This window comes from Lonchura striata, chromosome 1 (assembly GCF_050655825.1).
Source record: "Lonchura striata isolate lonStrDom1 chromosome 1, ASM5065582v1, whole genome shotgun sequence".
Taxonomy (NCBI): Eukaryota; Metazoa; Chordata; class Aves; order Passeriformes; family Estrildidae; genus Lonchura; species Lonchura striata.
In genome coordinates, this window is record NC_140703.1 from 37,332,630 (window position 1) to 37,352,861 (window position 20,232).

Below are 20,232 nucleotides of genomic sequence, written 5' to 3' on the forward strand. Positions count from 1 at the left end.
TCCTTGTAAAATGGTATCTTTAAAATCTCAGTATCATGTTGCAGCTTTTGGCACAGATCTAACAGTTGCTTGAGGCACAAGTTGGATCCTTGTCTTCTTGAGTCACATGCAACACTTTTAATTTGGTTTCAGAAGCTTCAGAAATTTCTCTGATATTATTCCAAATCATCATACTGGTTTTTTATTTGTTGTTTCAATAGCATATCTTGAATTCTACAAAGAATTTCCTTGAAGCCACTTGTTACATTAATTGTAATGCACATTGTGGCACATTGTTATTTTTGTAAATTAATTCAGTATTGAGTAACTATGTTTCTGTCTCACTGAGCTGAAGTATTAATAGAAATTAGAATTTACTCTCTCTGTTTAGCTACATAATTATAAAATAATTTCTTTTTACTGGTTCTATATTTCTGTGGCTTAAAAGTGTTAAATCATTACATTGATTTCTATTACCAAAATCTATTATCCCCTTTGTACTGAGGCATATAATTGTAATAATTCAGAATAGGAGAAGCCCATGATGTGTTTCTGAATCTTGAACAGGGAAAGGGGATAGGCTAGTATTGCCCATCATTGTGCACCACTGTCCTCTTGTGTAAACTCTGTGTTTAGGAGAGAAAGTTTTAAACCAAATAAATCTCTATGGAAGTGACTGCAGGGGGTTATGGAAGTGAATGCTGGAGGGAAATATCTAGGGGAGATTCATATGGCTCAAGAGTCTGTAAATTGTTACAGCTGTATTGGCAAATGTGCCACCTAAATTTAAAAGGAATCAAGAAAAAAGTGTCAAGATATGTTTTATTTACACATACACACGTACTGTATTTCCAAATGTCTCAAAAACAAATGTTTGCCAGATACAAAGCATTTTCTGTTATTTAATTTAAATCCTGAGTGTACCCAGTATGCACTGAAACATTTCAGATATTGTTAAAACAGTCACATTGCTTTACAGAGAAGGCTGAGGCAGCGATTGAAATGGATTGCTGCGTGTAGAACTGCCATCCCCTCTCTCCTGTTCATGCATCCCACCACATCTGATTACCAAGAAAGCAAATATAATTTTAAAATTTTTCCCTCTTAAGATCAACCTTTAACAGCTATTTAATTTGGCAGTTGAAAAACTGTTAACTCAGTGATTGTTTCTTTTGTTCAGACTCTAACCCCTTCTGATGGTGCCAGTTTTGGCATATGATTAATTTAGAGGTTTTGGTCATGTCTTAAATTACCACAGTGACAGTACATCCCACAGGCTTCCTCTTTCAAATGTACTGTTCAGTGGTGAGATTTTTTTGGTTACATGTATCCCACAAGTTTCCCAATAAAAAAAATCCATCTTTAACTTCTGCATGGATCTTTTTATTTGTTGGATGACCCTTTGGAGACAAGGAAAAGCCTTGATAGATACTAAAAAAAATAATATGACATAATGCTTACATTTTTCTTTGATGGATTTCTACCCTTCATATATATTTGTTAAGAAGTATATTACATTGCAATGACATTGCATAATTTATTTTCTAGCTGTAGAATTTTAATGACAAATCTTATTTCAGCTGGAAAACTCAGTGCCCCCCTTTGCTTTTTAAGGAGATTATTAGCAGTAGATTTGTACAAGTGTACTTAGGCATGTAAAATAAAATTCTGACACTGAACAGATTTAGTGGATTTTACAAAGTGTAATGACAATGTACTGTGGAAAAGGCATATGCATTAATGTATGTTTAACTTTACATTTTATTGATGTATATTATGGGAATGGGGAGATGCTTCGTGTTTAAAATTACCCTGCTTGTGCTTTGAATAGGATTTTAAACAAACCTAAAATCAAAAGAAAATAAATATTTAATACATGTTAATGAAAATAATACAGATTCCTAGTGTTATATATTTTGGGACAATGCCTATCTCTGTAGTGAATTGAGAAAAACAAACCAAGGTACCAGCAATGGTTTCCCCTAATTGTTTCTACCTTTGGCTGTATATAACAGATAGCAGGGTAAAAGTTGGATGCAGAACATTCATCACCAACTTTTTTGAGGAATCTTATTTTTCACCTCTACTTCACTCTGGCAGAAATTTTCTGTTTTACAAGTTTTCTTGGGGGAAATATGTCAAGTGGAAGGAAGAGCATTCACAGTCATAATATGTATGCAGGGTGTGGGAAAATGGGATTGACATGACTCCTCTGCCTGATCTGTAACAAGGATTTGTCTGTGATGAATGCCTACTTTTGCTCAGGTGTGTCTTTCTCCTGTTGGACCTGTTCCACTTTGAATATACAATTATGTATTCATTAGATCAGAGATAGTGTGCGTAGTGATTAAGGCACTCCTTTGAAATGTAAACCCCAGCAGTGCCTGTTCAGAGCAGTAGTTTGGTTCAGGTTTTGCAGAACAGATGAGTTCCTCATCACCGACCTGCTGGTTATTCTGATTTCATTCTCTCTCTTTCTTGCTTTTAAAACCCTTTCTTACCTCAATTTTCTCTCTCATTTTAGAGCACAAATTGCATGCCAGGACTAAGGAACTATTAAATGAAGGTTGATTGCAACTCATAAATGTATGTGAAACATTTTGACTTGTGCCAATTTGCATGTTGATGAATTGCAATGCAGAAGTGTGTCTTTCTATACAGTATAGAGAGAGGGTATGTGGCATGCTTACCCTAATTGAAAATGTTCTACTGAACATGTTTTACAAGACAGATAAAATGGATTACACCTATTTTGTACAAAAAAACCACAATCATCCAAAAGAAGATAAGATTCTTTCCTCATTCTTGCAGCTCCATATATTCTGCTGATGTTAAAAATTAGGATTTTAAGGATGTTATTCCTTTGAGTTATAGTATGCTAGTAATATTCTGTGTTGTGCTTCAAAACCCAGTAAATTCCTTCGCTCTGAAGGGGATAGGAGAATTCCCTCTCCTCTAGGAGGAGGACATGGGAATCAACAAATCTTGAAGAAGCAATAGTTAATATGCATGTTCATGAGTAAAACAAAGAGGGAAAGCTTCACTGCTACGTAGGAGTACTTAGAAATGCCGAGTTAGTAATAATTTTCTTTTGAGCTGAAATTGCTTTCTTCTCCAGATTTTTCCAATGTTGTTGAAAAGTTAGCATGAGAGGCTATACTATTAGCTTATTTTCTGTGACTACTTTATGAGTAAAATTTCAAACCCATTTGCATTGCTGAAGTATACTCACAGAATCACATAGTTCTTTTCATTTCCTGAAGGGTTATTTTTTCTAGGTTTTAGTTTGCATTGTAAGTTTACTGTCTGGGTGGTATATGGAATATATTTCAGGAACACAGTAGAAGCTGGGCTTTCATGTTTCTGAACATGAAATGTTCATGCTGCCAATAACAGGAATCTCAGCTTTATTTCTGATACTCTATTTCTGTTACTTCTAAAGTGAAGCAATTAAATGGGTCTTTAGTGACAAAAACAATACAGCTAATGCTAGGAGAATCTTTATGAATCAAAGAGTATCTTAGATCTGAATTGTAAGGAATTAAGATAAAAGACTGGATTTTCAGAAATGCTTACCTATAGTCTATTTCTTTTGAAATAGGTGGCATTTTTATCAGATAGGAATAGGTTTATTCTTTTGAAAATTCTGCTCATCAAACTTGTTACGGTACTTAAATATGCTTATGTGTGAGTGAGCCACATCTGTGTTTGACCTAGAGATGTCTCTGATTGTGGTCTTTCCATGCAGAGTCTAAGATCAAGTCAAAATGTCTTTGTTGACTTTTCCCTTTCTTCTTAAGAAGTGTGCATTGGTAATTTCTAGTCTAACCTCCCTTCTTCTAATATGAAACTTGACTCAGCCTCTGTCTCTTTCCCAGCCTGCCTTTCTACCACTTGCAAAAAGGCAAAAGTGGCATCTGTACAGGTGGAGAGGAAAGAACTTCCTTTTGTTTTTCCATGAAACACAGACCATTATTCTCTGCCAGTTAATCACTGACAAACACCTTTAAAATAATGTTGAAAACGTGAAAATTGCTATTACTTTATCTTGGGTATTTTTAATATGACTCAATATGATTCATTACCATGACACTTATAAGGAGTTGGACATGGGAACTGTAAAATTCCTTTGAATTTCCAAAAACAACAAAAAAAAAAATCTGATATTGTATGTTATTAGATGACTGCTTTGGGGTACGGTAGTCTAGAACTGTTGCACAGCATTGTGTTCTGGTTTATGTATGTGCTTAGTGCTTTGAGAACAAGACCAAACATTTGACAATCGTGGATGTAGGTAAAGGAACAGAGAATCTTAACTGATTTCTAGAAAGAAAGGAAAATATTGCCTATGGAATATTTTACCCAACTTTGGCAAACATATACCTGGTTAAAGATTCCTCTACACTTCTTTCCTACAGAAGGACACCTATAGACTTGATTTTTCTAATGTAAAAAAATGTGCATTTCTCATTTGACAAAATTGGTTTAGTTCCAAAGAACTGTGTGAAAATTATACAAGGTGCAGTTTTAGCTATGAGTTTCATCTGACATTTATAGAGGTCATGTCAAAAAAGTCTCTGCATCTAAGAATGTGCAGTTACAAATCTTGGAAAATGAATTTCTGTAGAGAAATATATATACATATATATCTTTATACACAAAACATTTCAGTATCATGTTATTTTTTAGATGAAATTAAGAAGGGAAGTGTTTAGTGACTGAACTATTCCTAGACTGACAGCAGATTTTGAAACATGTGACACCTGTGTTTCATAGAAGCAGAGAATAATTCTGTTTGGAAGGATTCTGTGGAGGTTGTCTTGTCCAGGCTCTTTCTCAGAAACAGACAGCTTTGAAGATTGCTGAGGGTCATAATCAAGTTTATTAAGAATAAAGACAAAAAGGAAATGGAAATGAAATGTTACAACAAAATAGGGTCTCCAAAAGATTATGAAAATTGTATTTAGATATGGGTCTGTGGAAATGAATGAATTGCATTTTATTTATCCTTCTTTGTATTTCTTCTCAATAAAATCTATAATTGAGCATCATGGGAAATGCCTGAAAGAGAAATCTTGAGTGCTATTCAACATATGAAAGTGTTCAAAAGCTTGCTTTAATTTATATTAAAAGAGAAGATAATGCTAAGCTTGGCATGTATAGCCACTCGAGTAGTACAGTGTTGGAAAGGTAAGTGGTGCAACAGCAAGAATACTCAGTTATTTGCCTGTAGGATTTGTGCTTGAACTTCTAAGCCCTAGGGGCCTTTTAGTTCATTAATAGTTTACCTTTTTATTCTGGATTATATGCCCTGAAGATCATGATTTTGAATAAGGCAGAAAATGAGGAGTTTTACTCATGCATTTGCTTTGATGCAAGATTAAATAAGAGTTGGAAGGAAAATATTATCAAAATTGTATCAATGGATGTAAATATTTCAGAGTTTTAACCTTAGTGATTAAGCATATATCTATTTCAGTAAAGAAATATAACCCAAGAAATTGTTGAAATATATTAAGATGCTAAACAAAATCCACCAATCAAACTGCAAGAACAACTAAATATGCTCATTTCACATTTATGAATATGACAGTGAAATGGAAAATAACAATAGCTTAGACAGTAACTTCGAACTTGGATTTATTCCAGCACTTGTGATACTTCAGGGGTCTCAAATTCCCTTAAGTGCTTTGCGCAGCAATGCTGTAGTGATTGTGCAATCTGTCAAAATATACCCATTTAGGCACGCAGCAGTTTTTCAACACAAAGACTTAGAGCTACAAACTGGTTTAACCAAGGAGTTTCCACATAATCTCAAGATATCCATTGGGGTTTTCACAGTGCTGAATTGTTGCAGAAGGGGATGAGAGGTGTCATCATTAGAGAGGGACTGAATCAGCAGTAGGAGTTTACTTCTTTCCTTTTAATTGCTACCACTATGTGCTGAAACGCTGTTCGTTTCCATGGCTTCAGTAAAGTCAGGTGTCTGTTCCCGAAGTCCTTGTACAAGATGTGGCTGTCTACTTCTGTCATAGAGTTACATTTAAACATTAATTTCCTCAGTCTTAATGTCCTCAGTTTTTGCAGATAATTGCATTGTGAAAGTTTCAGTGATGATCCTGTCAAAGTTTGATAAGTAGCTTACTACTTGAAAAAGCTTTGCTGTTCTTTCAATTATTTTTAGTGTTTTACTTTATCTCCTGTTCTTCCCCACCCCCCTTATGTCAAGTTGCTATTATCACTTGGTGAGTGCTTTTCTTTCCTCGGTCTGACTATTTCACTTTCTATTGTGTAGCCCTAGGAGCTCAGAAAGCTCTTGGGTCTGGCTGATGAGAAGTCTACAGCTCGCCTGGAGTGACACCACATGACAAAGAAAGATAGATACATATATATTTCTATCTTTTTTTTCCCCTAAGTGAAGTGAAACTTTTCACTCCCCAGGAGCATTTCCCTGCTCCACTTTTACGGTGAAAAATTTTGAATATTTCGTTTTCTCTCATACTACTTTCCATGTAGTCATCACAGTGCTTTTTCTGACATTTGTTTGCTCTCACTGTAGCCAACTAAAAGAGGACATATGTTGCCCCTCTTCTCTATATGAGGTAGAACAGGCAAGGTCATATGGTCCCATAGTGCTGGAAAAGACAAGTCTTACAGATACCACTGAAGTAGGACAAGAAACACATTGAAGAAAAAAACTAGGCATACATGTCTGTCACAGCTCAGAGGCTGTTAATATGAGCTTAATAGAGATAAAATAGTGAAAACTCAACTTGGAGAGAATTCACATCTATTCTTTTGCTTCAATCTGTGTAGAAGCAGAGGACACACTATCACTTTTTCATTAGTTTCTTCACTTTGGAAATGGTTTCATTCCATGCCTAAATATGCTGTTTTACAGTGTTGTAGATTTCATGTGTATTATGAAAAATAAAATCCCTTGGATCATTTTTTTAAATACGTGTTTTTTGAATGCCGTACTTGGTCTGTGCGACATTGAGAGAACAATATCACTCTACAGCTATCAAGTCAGAGTAAGCATCTGAAGCAGTTGTAGTCAAGCGTATTGTGGTTTTGTAATGAATGTGCTGCACCAGATAAGGGGCTTGAAAACAAATGGCATTATGAGAGATGAAAATCTGTACCATATGGAACATGATATAACTGTGGAGTCTCAAAACACTGACTCTAGGGAGTGTGCCAGTGTACGTGGGAGAAGTGAGAATTTCATGAATTATGTTACTCTTGAGTGGATTTGAAAGTAAAAAAAAAAGAGTTCAACAGTACTCTGGTAAATATGCAAATGTTCTTGTTCTCTGAATGAGACATAAATGCAGCTTTGATGTTTAGGCTTTTGAAACTGAGGGTTTGGACAAAACACTGGAGAGGAGAAGTACAATACAACACAGCATGTGCAAATACCTGAAAACGTCAGTGGAATGATTGAAGTCAAAAGACAGAATTAGATGTGTCAGGATTAGTCTTATAGAGTGGGAGACAGCAAAAAAATCAGGCACTCTGTGGCAGAAAATGGTTTGGTTATTTAGCGTGTATCACTCTTTCTTCAGAACATAAAAACCAGTGCTAGTATAATTGCCAGCTTGTGAAAGAATTGCAGAGCAGAGTCCTGTCTTAAAGATCTTAATGCCTTGAGTAGGTGGGTTTAACAAACATTTTCAGTCAAAATCCTGAATTGGATGAAAATACATTGCCTATTACAAAATCACCTATTTGCTTCAGTGGGATGAAGCATTAATGTGTTAAGCTGTTTGCAGTGTGGCTGTGTGCTGTTGAACTGGGCATTGCTGAGTGACAGGCAACACCCCCACTAGATATGTGACGTTAATCTAAGCACGGCTGAGTGAAAAGTAGGGAAAAAAAAACCGGTATAGGTTCACTGTCAGGTGAATAAAGGAGAGCTGTATTTTTTTAGTTAAGAAGTACTTTGTGGAGAAAAATCTTACTGAACAAAGTCTGCAGAAATACTCAGATCTTTACAGCAATCTCACATGATCATCCACTTCTGGCTTGGTATATCTAGAGGTATTTCCTCCTTATAAGTATATTAAGTGCCAAGCAGGGTAACCTTATCTGCTTTAATACAGGGAAAAAGAGAAAGTCTTTCACTGACTGTTTCAGAGCCGCAGGAAATCCTGGTCCATATCTAATCCTCCTATGCCAATTATAGAGTTATCAATCTTTTGTCTCATTTGTAGACTATGTTACCTGATTCACTCTGCTTGCCCACAGCTTCTTGTAATTTTTTCTCCTGTCCCTTTCCAAAAATTCTTATTCCACACAGTTTTCTAAGTTTTTCATTCTCAGCTTTCACTTTCTCATGCTGTCAAGTGCTTCTTGGGGAAACCTGGTCCTGTAGACAAGAGTGAATGTGTTTTTTTAGAAGGAGTTTCAGGGGTTTGTTGATTTTTTTTTTTTTTTTTTTTTTTTTTTTTTGTTCTGGTTGTTATTCTGTCTCATGGGAGAAGGTGTTGTCTTTTTAATCTGAAACAAAAGTATCATGAGTCAAGAACCCAAAGCCAAAGATGGTAACAACCTTAGCCAAGATTCAGATATTGGTGTTTTATAAAACAGCCTTTGTTATTAAAAAGTACTCTGTGAGAGGTTAAATTTGGACATAATAAAAATTTGCTGAGTAGTTCAGGCTAACTCTTTTGAATATCTTTAGAAAACAAGTATTGGTTTCATATTTTACTTTTTAAAAGAAAACTGTGATTTAAGCAGAAATGTGAAAGTTAAAACAAATGTGAAAGTTAAAACAAAAAGATTAAAAAAAACTTCTAAAATGTATAAAGGCAAGTTTCAAAAGAAAGTGTCTCACAGTATGTTTCGTAGTGCAAGGGAGTGTTTTTTCACCACTGGAAATAAACTCAACAGTAGTTTATGAATTAACATTTCTTGCAGCAACATTTACTTAAAGAAATGTGCTACATTAGAAGACATGAAAAGCAAAACCAAATAAATATATATATTCTATAATAAAAGAGCATAATTTCTAAATCAACACTGTATCAGGAAAGTATGCCTTACAGAATGAGAAAGCAACCTGACTATAGTAGCCAAAGCTGAAAAATTTAGCATTTCCATGCATGTATGTGAAATTAAGAAATTCTAACAAATGCTAAGCCTACACTGCCTTCACAGCATGTTGCTTATCATTGTATTTAAGTGTTTTGAAAGTTTGCATAAACAAGATAAAACCAGTGATTAAACATTGCTTAGGCTCAGGAAAGGTTGGGATTTTCTGACCTACAGATCATGAGTGCTCTTGAAAAGCTGAAGGATAATTCCCATTGTAAAATGGAACACAGAACCTTTTAAGGAGGACCAGTAACAAAGCTGATATGGTCTTTAACACATGTAACAATGGAAGAAAATAAAAAATATAGCATGCCTTTAGGAATCTAGGAATGAGTGAGCTATCATTCTGTGAGCATTCTCTTGACTTAACTTGCTCTGACCAAACCTGCAAGTTTAGGCAGCAACTCATACTTTAAAGTCATCTGTAAAAGAAAAGTATTCCAGAAATTTGGCTCTAAACACCAGAGTAGAGGTAGGAAGTTTACAGTAAAAAAAAAACCCTTTAAACCACTGGGAAAAAAAAAAAAAAAAAAACAAAATTGAACACCAAAATTAAACTATCATTTACGTAATAGAGGTTTTGGGATTATGTGTTATCACCTGAAATTACTTTATAGAAACCATTTTGGGAAATATAATTACTGCCTCAGTCTTAGACTTTTCACTGACTGATGAACTCTGATATTCTGATGGCTTCCTGATATGCTGCAGTGTATCCGAGGTTGCAGCAATAGTTAAGTGAAGTCTGTAAAGTTCAACTATTTTTTTTTCTTACTTGGATGCTAGAGGTTTTCAAAATCATGTCACTTCATAAGATTTTGAGAAATTATTTTAGGTGCACTGAAGTAATTAACTCACTCAAAAAGCATCTATGTGAGTTCTGCTGTCACCTTATTGAATAGAATTTAAAAGAAATTAAAATGGAGAACAATTTCCATGTGATTGTAGTAAGTCTGTGTAATATGGTAAACGACAAATCACTTGTGTTGTAAAATACAATCCCTTTTTCAGGGAAGTAGTCAGTCTGCTCTTGATATGCATTTCTGATATTCTTTCTCGTTCTGGACTTACGTTTTTCCATGATTTTGTTAAAGACTGAATGACTTTACATCATTCTTTGTCAAGGCAACTGCAGCCATTGAGCAGGAAAAAAAGAGATCATGAGACACAAATAGGACAAAATAATTTGTAGAATTGTAGTGAAGGCTATCCTATCATCAATAGTGAAGTGCAATATCATGGGAAAATAACTTCAGTAGCTCTTGGTGTCAGCAAAACTATGTTCATACAGAAGAATGTGGAGCACTTCTGTCAACTGCTGACAAAATAAAAAGGTTGCAACCTTACAGAGTTACAGCCTGATACATGGCTGCTCACAGAGGTGTGTAATGGGAGAACACAAGATGGAAGGCTAAGCAAGAAGAAGGATAGGTCTCAAGGCCTTCTGGCTACCCAAAACCAGTACCTACTGGGGGTTCTTATTTATTTTTATGATCCTTATTTGTAAGTATAACAGTCTTGAGGGAAGAGATTCAAACTGGCCACAACTTGCAAGTTTTATTTTCTTTCCCTGGCATGTGAATAATCTGTCATTCTGTCCCCAAGTGTTGTGTTTCGGAGCTGGGAGAGGGGGTAACACCATCATCTGCAGTCATGCTGTGTGGCTGTCAGAGGTTGTCTGCCACCCCAGGGCCAGAAGAAATACAGCCAGGTCTCTTCTCTGCCCAGGCTGAGCTATAAAGAATTCAGATGGTCCTTGTGGCATGCAAAGCCCTATTTGAGAAAGTCATAAAGGAGGCAGGCAGGTGTAATAAACCTCCAGAAGAAGTGCTGACCTTCCCTTCACAGGAGAGCAGGAAGTGGCCTCAGGGGCTGGGCTGCGAGAAATTGTTTTGATGTGGTAGTTTGACCTAATTTTCTGTGTTTGAAAGGTAAAGCTGAGCCAAGAGACAAATTTGAGCTTGGTGGTAAATCCCTGAGAAGCATGAGATATCCAGCATGAATAGGAGGAAGCTTGGGCAATATTTTGTTTAAACCAAACTGGGCATGTTGTGCTGTGATAAGCCTTTTGTCAGTCTGCGTGCATGATTGGAGCCTTGCAACAAAAGGTGAGGAAGGTAGTAAGAAACAAAACTAACAATTAAAAAGTGCATTCATCCATATATTGCTGGGCAATTTTACGCAAATCTTCCTTGTATAGTCAGTAACTAATTATATGAGGTTTTTATAGTAGTAGAAATTGACATTTTGGACAAAGAGATGTAAATATTTAGATCAAGAGATAACTTAGCTAATAAGAATTGAATACAAAATAATTTGGATATGAACCCTTATATAGAATAATAGAATCATGTATATATGTGTGTATGTACATATATATATATATATATATTTGTACATGCTAATGATGATGTTTGAGCAATACCAGTAAAAGTTGATGGTATTGAGGCTCATTCAAACTTGAACATTTGAAGTGTTGGGATTTTTTGCATAGATTTCTTCTACTGAAGGATTCTGAATTAAAACAGGCAAGCTTATTAAGGCCTAAATATGAATCTCAATTAAGAAGTATCAGTGGAGCATTCCAAAAGAAGAAGACTTTTTCTCCTCTGTATCAGCTGCTATTAGTCCTCATTAAGTATTTATCTGCATTGTCACCAGGACTCTGAGCTAATTTTTAACTTGCTTTGCAAGCATCCGAGAGATATAAGGCTTGGAGTAGAAAGAGTACAGTGAATTAACTTGACAGATATTTATGGGGAACCACTCCCAAACATGAATCAGCATGAGAGAAAGCATGAATGTTGCATCTTGGAAAATGCTGTGGCTAATGATGGTTCAGTTGTTGTTTTGGGCTGTGGGATGGCATTTTCATTGGTTCCTGTGAAATGGGAGGGAGACAGGTACTCCAAGAAAAGCTGTGAAGATAATTAACACATACTTTTCTTTCTGGAATGGGGACAAAGGAGGTGCAGAAACTAAAGGGTGGGGAACCAAGTCTTTTGGAAATGTTCAGGAAGTATTGCAGTAGTAAACTTACTGGAACTTGGAATTATAGTTTGACAAGGGCAATGAGATTTTAATACATAAGGAATATGCTGGTGAACCTCCATACTAAATGCAGAGCATGGGGAGAAGCACAAGGAGACATCTGCACATCAGTATTGCTGCTCAGAACTGAAATGCAGTAGCTTTTAACCAGAATGTTCCTATTGCATTATATTTCAAACCAAGACTCTCAAAAAGCCGTGAGTGATTGTAGCTATGTTTTTAGCCCTGTTGGCTTTGATCTGAGGTACAAAGAAGATTTTTCCATGTAGTCAAGGCAGATCCTTTATAAACCATAGTGGGGGAAAAAGAAGTGTAATTGCTTTTAACTTCAGCGGCGAGTTTCTGGTGCAGTAAAGCCTTGCAGGGATGTACCTATTTGTCAAGGCAGCTTGTGCCTGACAGCTTGTAGATCCTGTTGATCAAGTCAAGGACTGCAGCCAGAATAATTGCTTGAAATTTTCTGGATACAGAAGTGCCAGTGAGGAGTGCTACCCTGTGCTTTTAAAAGGTTGCTCCTAAGGGGCAGAATCAGAACAGTCTTGCAGTATAACAGATGCACATTTATGGATAAATGTCAGGGATAGCACTAATTCTCCTGAGAAGTGTGCAGCAGTGTTACCACATCACTGCTTACAGCCAGCATTGCTGTAGCATTTTTGGGCTCTAAAATGTTCACAGAAAAAAATATGGTAGGAGGAAAAGATTGCAGAAATTATTTCGTTGTAAAATACCAAATGCATTTTATGTGATGAACTGTAACAACTAAGCACACCCTACATAACAGTCAAGCTTTGATACTTTTTTAAAGCTTTTCAGATACATTTTTTTTAATTATGGCATAGCTGTTTGTGTCTTGTGCTAATATTTATGCCCAGATTTGTCCTTGTTACCCTCCTCTTTGATATTTCCTATCAAAACTAGGTTTTAGGGATTTGAAAGTCTACCTCTTCAGAAACACAGATTACTGCATATTTTAAAATCTCTTTGAAGTTAATAATAAAGACAACAATTTTATTTTTAGATATTTGTTGGGATTTTTTTGATTGCAAATTAAGTATTACTCAAAATTGTTAGAAATTTGACCTTGGTTTTCCTAATGTTTAGGGATTTTATTTCAGGCTTCCTGAAGTATGTATAAGTACATACTTATTTTTTTTTCTTTCATCTTTGACAACTTAATTAATAATATGACATATAGAAAGGATTTCAGGAGAACACTCCTAAAGTATTTAGAGGGTGCAAGTTACTGTAAAATGTGCTGTATAATTAGGTATGTCTTAAAATATTGGGAGAACAACCTGAATCTGAGATGATCCTAATGATGAAAGGGAGATTAAATCAAAGATTTATGATGCTGGCCTGGAGGTGTTTGCTAACTACAGAAAATATATGTAGAGTGTTTCAGTACTATAATGATTTCCATGTTATAGCTGGCTGAGAAGCATTGCAATATGTGCAGTCCTAAATCCATTTCTTTGGATTATAAATTAGTTCAAAATTATATGCTGATAGCAGAGCTGCACATTGTGTGTTTGTCTCCTGGGTAATGAGAACTGCATCTCTCATGAATGCAGAATACTGTTAACAGCATTCAGAATCTGACATGCTGCAGGCAGGCAACATGTAGGCTTTCACACACAAAATGCATCACATTGAATGAGTTGAAGTACAGTTGAAAAATGCAGAAGTGACATTTGATTTAAATTATTTAGAAAAAAAAGTATAGAGATGCTATTTTTATTAATAAATTTTCTCACTAGAACAGAACTAGATATGTGACTATTAGCAGCAGTAAAAGAAATATATTCCCAATCTGAGAAGATAATGAAATAAAAGTATTTTAGTGCCCTAAATATACCTCATTTGCAGTATACTCTGCAATATGTATGTAGTTATATCACTGTGATAAGTCTGAATACCTAACTGAAAATACTTTTGGTTGAGAGGCCCTTAAAGCAGCACGTATTGCAGTGAAGTGTATGACACTCCCTATGCATCACAGGTTCTTAAAACGGCATCTACCTTTCTACAAATAAGAAAGTATCCCTTGGGAAAAAAGTTAATTCGTACAGGAAAAAGCAAAAACATATACTTAAGGTTGACTTAGATAGAAAAGCATGACCAATATGTACTCCTGAAAAAGAATTAGAATGGTGGTTTTGAAATGTGTGTGAAAAACAGTGACTTAATTTGCAAGAGTATGTTTGTGTGTACATATCTATTTATCTTTCATTGTATTCTCACAAATAGTAGAAACAATAAGTGAGGTTATTGAGTAGAGTCCTATAATGTCTTTCAAACATTTTGTCCTAGCAGATCAGTAGGATGAAAGAAGTATTCTTGTTTTGTGAGTTGTTTTTGTTTTTGAAGCACATCAGTCTTCAACAGAAACTAGTATAGTAAAATACTTCAGAGTTAGATGTTTTTCACTGTTTCTGTTTATAAATGACAGTAATTTTTAAAGTCTTTTTTCAAAGCTCTGAAATGTTTTTAGCCTCTAGCTCTCATTGACTTGGATGAATTAATATTGGAGTTCAGATGCTAATTTATGTGACTGCTTTTGAAAACAAATTTAGGTCAAATCCTGTTTCTGTAGGAGTATCCATTAACTCTGTCATTAGCTCCAGGAAATCTTTCTGTTCACAGCCTCTGTTCTTTAACTGACAATTTTTTCAGACTGAGTCACCTGCCTTCAAGTATGGAGTTGCCAAATAGTGTGCTTTCTTTAAGAAGGAAGGTTCCTTTTTCATGCAGTGCAAATGAATACTCTATAAATCTAGCATCTGAGTGATGGCTTTACTTTGTATTATTTTTCCAGGGAAATTCTGGCCTGGGGTTCAGTATTGCTGGAGGAACAGATAACCCACACATTGGGGATGATCCTGGCATATTCATTACTAAGATTATACCAGGAGGAGCTGCAGCAGAGGATGGAAGACTCAGGTAAAAAGAAACCTATTACGTGTGTTTGGAAACAAAATGTGTAATTATTATAATTGTTCTCTTGGAGCAACATGCCAGCTGGATCTTTCATGGGGTTAGGGGAAGCAAATGACATGACTGCAGTCTCCTTTCTGCTAAGCTAGCTGATTGAAGAAGCTTAGAGCAACTGAATAAAAGTAGTTAAATTCTGTATAACAGAGGACATTTGATGGTGTTACCTCCTTTTTAGTGCCAGATATTTACTTTAGTGCAAAAGGTAAGATGGAGGCAGCAGCAGGAAACCTGAATATCAGCATGCAAGTCTTCTCTGCCTGGTCTTTGTGTGTTCATTGCTGAAGAACTAGACATTGGTCTTGTACATTAGGCTATCAGACTTCCCAAACTACAAAGCTATTGCTAAATAATCATAACTATTTGTAGATGCTTCCTGTTATTTGGCTGCAGCAGTGAGATGTGTTTACTGCTGTTTCCAAACATTATCTTGTTCCATGAGGGCGTGGTGGCTGTGCTGTATGTTGAGTCATCTCCAGAGTGGTCTTCTCTTTTAGATTCTGAAACAAACATACAGATCACTTGATGAGGTTCTCAAATACATGGCAGCATCTCACTTAAACAAGAGGAACCACAGAAGTGCTTGTGCTTGTCTTTCCTTATGGACTGAATGCAGAAAGGCTTCCATCTATCACAGAGGCTGCCACCTTACTGTTGGTTGTTCAGCCTGCTAATGCTCAAAAAAAGCAAATTTAACTGGAAAAACTTGGGATAAAATTTTGATTCTTTCATGGTCTCAGCACTGAAATCAGCTCTGAGAGTCTTTGCCAAAAACAGATGGTCTAAAATTCATAAAATGTACCAGATGGTAGCAACATTTTTCCTGAAGCCTTTTCCTTTAATTCAAATCTAAAAGTAAGGAGAATTGCCCAGTTTAAAGAGCAAGTTTGGGATATTTCTTATATTACAGTAATAATTTGATTTTGGAAATGATCTTTTTTTTTTTTTTTACTGTGATAGTGATGAGGAGTCATGGTGGTTGGCGGTGCCTGAAGAATTTAGTTTTAACTAAGATTGCTGGTAAAAGGAATGGGACTGATGAACTAATGTCATGTAACTTTATGACTAAAATGCAGCTATCTACCCCTAAGCTAGTCTCAAGAAAAACCTAAGCATTTCTAGGTTGTGATTCATCTCATCCTAAAGTCAATGCCTAAAATAGAACAGAAGAATAAAAGAGCCTATATTTTCATTGGTGACTCAGATGAAAAGGAGTTTCTTTGCCTAGTCCAGCTGTATTGATCTGTGCTGTAAATGTCTGCATTGGGCCAGATGAGCTTCATGGAAAACAGAGCATGAAGAAACAGCAGTGTTTGGAAATCATGCTATAGAATTAGACATGATGAAAAACATAAAAGGGTCTTAAACCTGAAACTGCCTTTCTACTAAAAACAAAATCCGTTGCGAAAAACAATAGTTATATTTTTAGTAAAATTTTTAATTACATGCAAAGACTTTTTTAGTTTAAGCTATTACGAAGACAGAAACAATTGCAGTATTCTGCTATCTTTGTAAAAAATCAAATATTTTATAACTCATTCCCGTATTAAATAATTGCTGTAGATGTAAGTCATGATTATGTATGCATTGTAAACATCTTGGAAAGACCTTCTAAACCCACAAAAAGTAGCATACTAAAGCAATTCATTAATCATTTTTAAGATTAGATGTGGCAAACTTTGTGTTTTATAAGTTTAGCAGTACAAGTATAATTATCTTATTACTAAGACTTATATAATGTTTTAAGCATATATTTGGTATGGTCATTCTTCCTACTCTCAGAGATTAGAAAGATTCCTCCTTGTTTTATCAGGCAAATTGGTTTCACTTTGCTGCTAAGTCACAATTTTGTCACTTTTTAGGAATACCTGAAAATGTAGTTATTAGTGGCCATTACTGATATGCCACTGAAGGGCCATATCCTGGGACAGTCTTCACTGAGTTACACTATAATTAATTCTTCATAACAGATAGTTTATCATCTGGGGCCACTCTATAGGAACAAAAGCTTAACAACATGCAGTAACAACTACTGAGGGTAGTGATAACATAGGTTTCTTAGCAAAAGCCCAATTTTTAATTACCTGAGAATGGGGGATTGGTGTTTATGGACTGAGAAAAGATATATTTTTTTGTCTGCTTTTCTTTCACACTCTGCCTGCAGATACTCTACATTATATAGCAGTGTGGGCTGTCTGAACTGGCTTCTATATCTGCTGTCTGGTTTTAATCATAAAATCCTGTAAAATCATTTCCACTGTATTTTACATGACATCCCTTTGATCTAACTTAGCTGAGTGAAATTCTTCCAACAGCAAGACTATGAAAGCTTGTAAGAAGTTGTAAGAAGTTGACTATATGCTCCAGACCCTTGGGAATATTTTACATGAATGTATGGGTTGACAGGGAAGGAGTAGGTCAACTGAAGTTTCATGTAAGTCAAACAAAAGCAAATGCAGCCTACTGCACCTGGGAAGGCATAACTCTCCAGTGGTAGACGTAAAGTTATAAGTACATAAATATCGGGTATAAACACCTGATGGGAGAGAGTGAAGATAAAGAAGCCAGATTTTTATCAGTAGTGTCCAGTGACAGGGCAAGAAGCAATGGACAACACACATATGAAATTTCATCTTATCATCAGGGAACTCTTTTTTATGGTAAGGGTTACTGGACACAGGAAGCTCTGAGAAGTTGTGGGATGTTCATCCTTGGAGATATTTAAAACCTGAGTAAACATGTTCCTCGACAACCTGAAGCAAGTAAACTTGCTTCAGCAGAGAGGGTTTGACAATGGGCTCTCAAGAGGAGCTTTCCAAATTACATGACACTGTGATTCTTTAATTTGGCCCGAGCCAGCAGTGTGCTCTGGCAGCACTGAAGACCAGCATCGAGGTGAGCAGAGATGCACAAAGAAAGGATTGGAAGCAGCAGTCACATGTAGCAATAAGGAAAATTCCAGTTGTGTCTGAGGATAAAAAATTACCTCTTTAATGTAACTGGTGATTCCATGTGATTATGGAATCTCTCTTTTCCAAGAGATTCAAAATTCACCTGGATGAAGTCCTAAACTATATGATTTAACTTTCACATTGGTCCTGCCTTGGGAGGAGATTGGACTAAATTACCTCCAAAGATCCCTTCCAGCCTGAATTGTTCTCCGAATCTGCAGATTACTCTTGTGAATAAAATCTGAGTGTCAGACTGAAACAAAGATGATTAAATTGCTGGGATTTTCCTTTAGTGGAGAACAATGTTTTTATTGACAGTGCATAGTGCAGGTTTGTATTACTTCATGACCTGTATCTCTTCTTAAAAAACCCAATAATTATCAATCACTTTAGACTTCACTCATTTTAATAAAAAAATTCCCTTTTTTGAGAGACTCTCTGAACTTCCAAAAATCAGAGATGCACAGAGCCACAGGACATCTCCAGTTGGAAGGGACCCATAAGGATAATGCAGTCCAACTCCCTGCTTATTTCAGGACTACTGCTAAAACTAAACCATGTAACTGAGAGCATTGTCCAGATGCTCCTTGAGCTCTGTCAGATGTGGTGCCACAGACATTTTGCTAGGAAGCCTCTTCCAGGGACAGACCATGTTCTGAGTGGAGAATTATTTCCTCATGTCTAGTCTGAATTCCCCCAGAGCAGCTTAGTTTCCTTTCCTCATGTCCTATTGCTGGTCACCAGAGAGGGATGATCAGCACCCCCTCCAGTGCTCTCCTCAAGGAAGTACTAATGGATATGTTTATGTACTACTTTCCCTGAAATGCCCTGACATGTAGAACTAGTGTAAGAACCATCACACTGCACAACTCAGATTTTAGAAGACATTTAGGTCAGTACCCTAACTCCTTATCTTGCAAAATAAAGTTGTGGATATAGTGTAAGTTCCTGCATAGTAAATAATATAAAATACGTAATTTGATACAATTTTAAGAAAAATTTTTGTTTTAATTATTTAGCTAAATGGAATTATAATAACCTTGGAACTAAATGGGGATTATTTTTTTCTCTGAATGCTTCATGTCATGTTTCTCTGAAGATTTGAGTTTCAAGTCAGGAATAGACAGAGAATATAAACCCTCTGAAAGTAGCAGTCACTCACACTGAGTTGAAGAAGAATTTCTCTCAAGAGTTTGGTCTTTTAAGACTTTTAATGCATGAAAACTTCTGCTTCTCTCTCATTAATACTGGTTGTCTATGGGCAAACATCTACTTTTCTTCTCTGGAAGAAAGAGAATTCCATTACTTATGGCTCAGTGCCTTTTTTTGTTATTTACATTTGTGACAGAGAACAAGAAACAGTGTTTGTTTCACACTTTGCCTACATATAGCAAAGAACTTCAGTATAATATTCAGTAGTTACTTCTTTTGGCTTATTGATCATAAGTGAATCTCTGGCTTTTAAAAGGCAACACTTAAAACCATTCATCATTCTGTGAGAAGAGTGATCAGTTTATGGAACTAGAAGCAGAGTTTAGTGGCAGAACTTTACTGGGGGAAGAAAACAACTAAAAGAATGATGCAAAGCTTTCAATTATGATCAAGTTTAAAAGAGCACAGACTCACAAAATATTAATACATTTTTAACAATCATAAATCAAAACCATTTTCAGTCAAGAATCACTCATGCTGATTATAATTTCTCGCAGTCTAAATTTGATTTTATGGTAGAGATACCTTTCACAAAAAGCTTTCTCACTCTACAGGAATGAGAGGGTAATACGAGTTCCTTATGTATTGCTATCAAAAATACACTTTTCCCTTTTGAAAAGACAAGTTTGAAAATGAGAGTTTTAAAAGGTCTTAGGATCAAAAAAAAGTAAATAAAACAATCTTGTATGGAATAAGAATTCAAATCTTGAGTTTTATACCAATTGCTTAGTCAGAGGAATCTTACTGAACCTGTGATACTAAAATCAGTTATTGCATATGTGACAAAATATGGATTAGTTAATTCACAGGACTGCGAGATAGATTTAAAGTCCTGAGCTTGACTTTCAAAGGTTAATGTTGTACCAGAAGTTATTTTTGTATTTGAGCCTCAAATATAGCCTCTAAGCTGTACTCAAGAGGAAAGAGGGAAAGTACGAGGGTTAAG

At 35.7% G+C, this 20,232-nt stretch overlaps 1 protein-coding gene across 15 annotated transcripts in view; it reads left to right on the forward strand.

Annotated features, from left to right (window-relative positions):
• The window catches only part of DLG2 (discs large MAGUK scaffold protein 2), a 982,636-nt gene that overhangs the window by 644,963 nt on the left and 317,441 nt on the right, over positions 1–20,232 (forward strand). For all 15 annotated transcript variants that reach the window (XM_085593066.1, XM_031505123.3, XM_085593076.1 and 12 more), the window contains one exon: positions 14,948–15,072. In XM_085593066.1, coding sequence (XP_085449192.1) covers positions 14,948–15,072 — 125 coding nt within the window. The remainder of the gene's footprint in view (positions 1–14,947; positions 15,073–20,232) is intronic.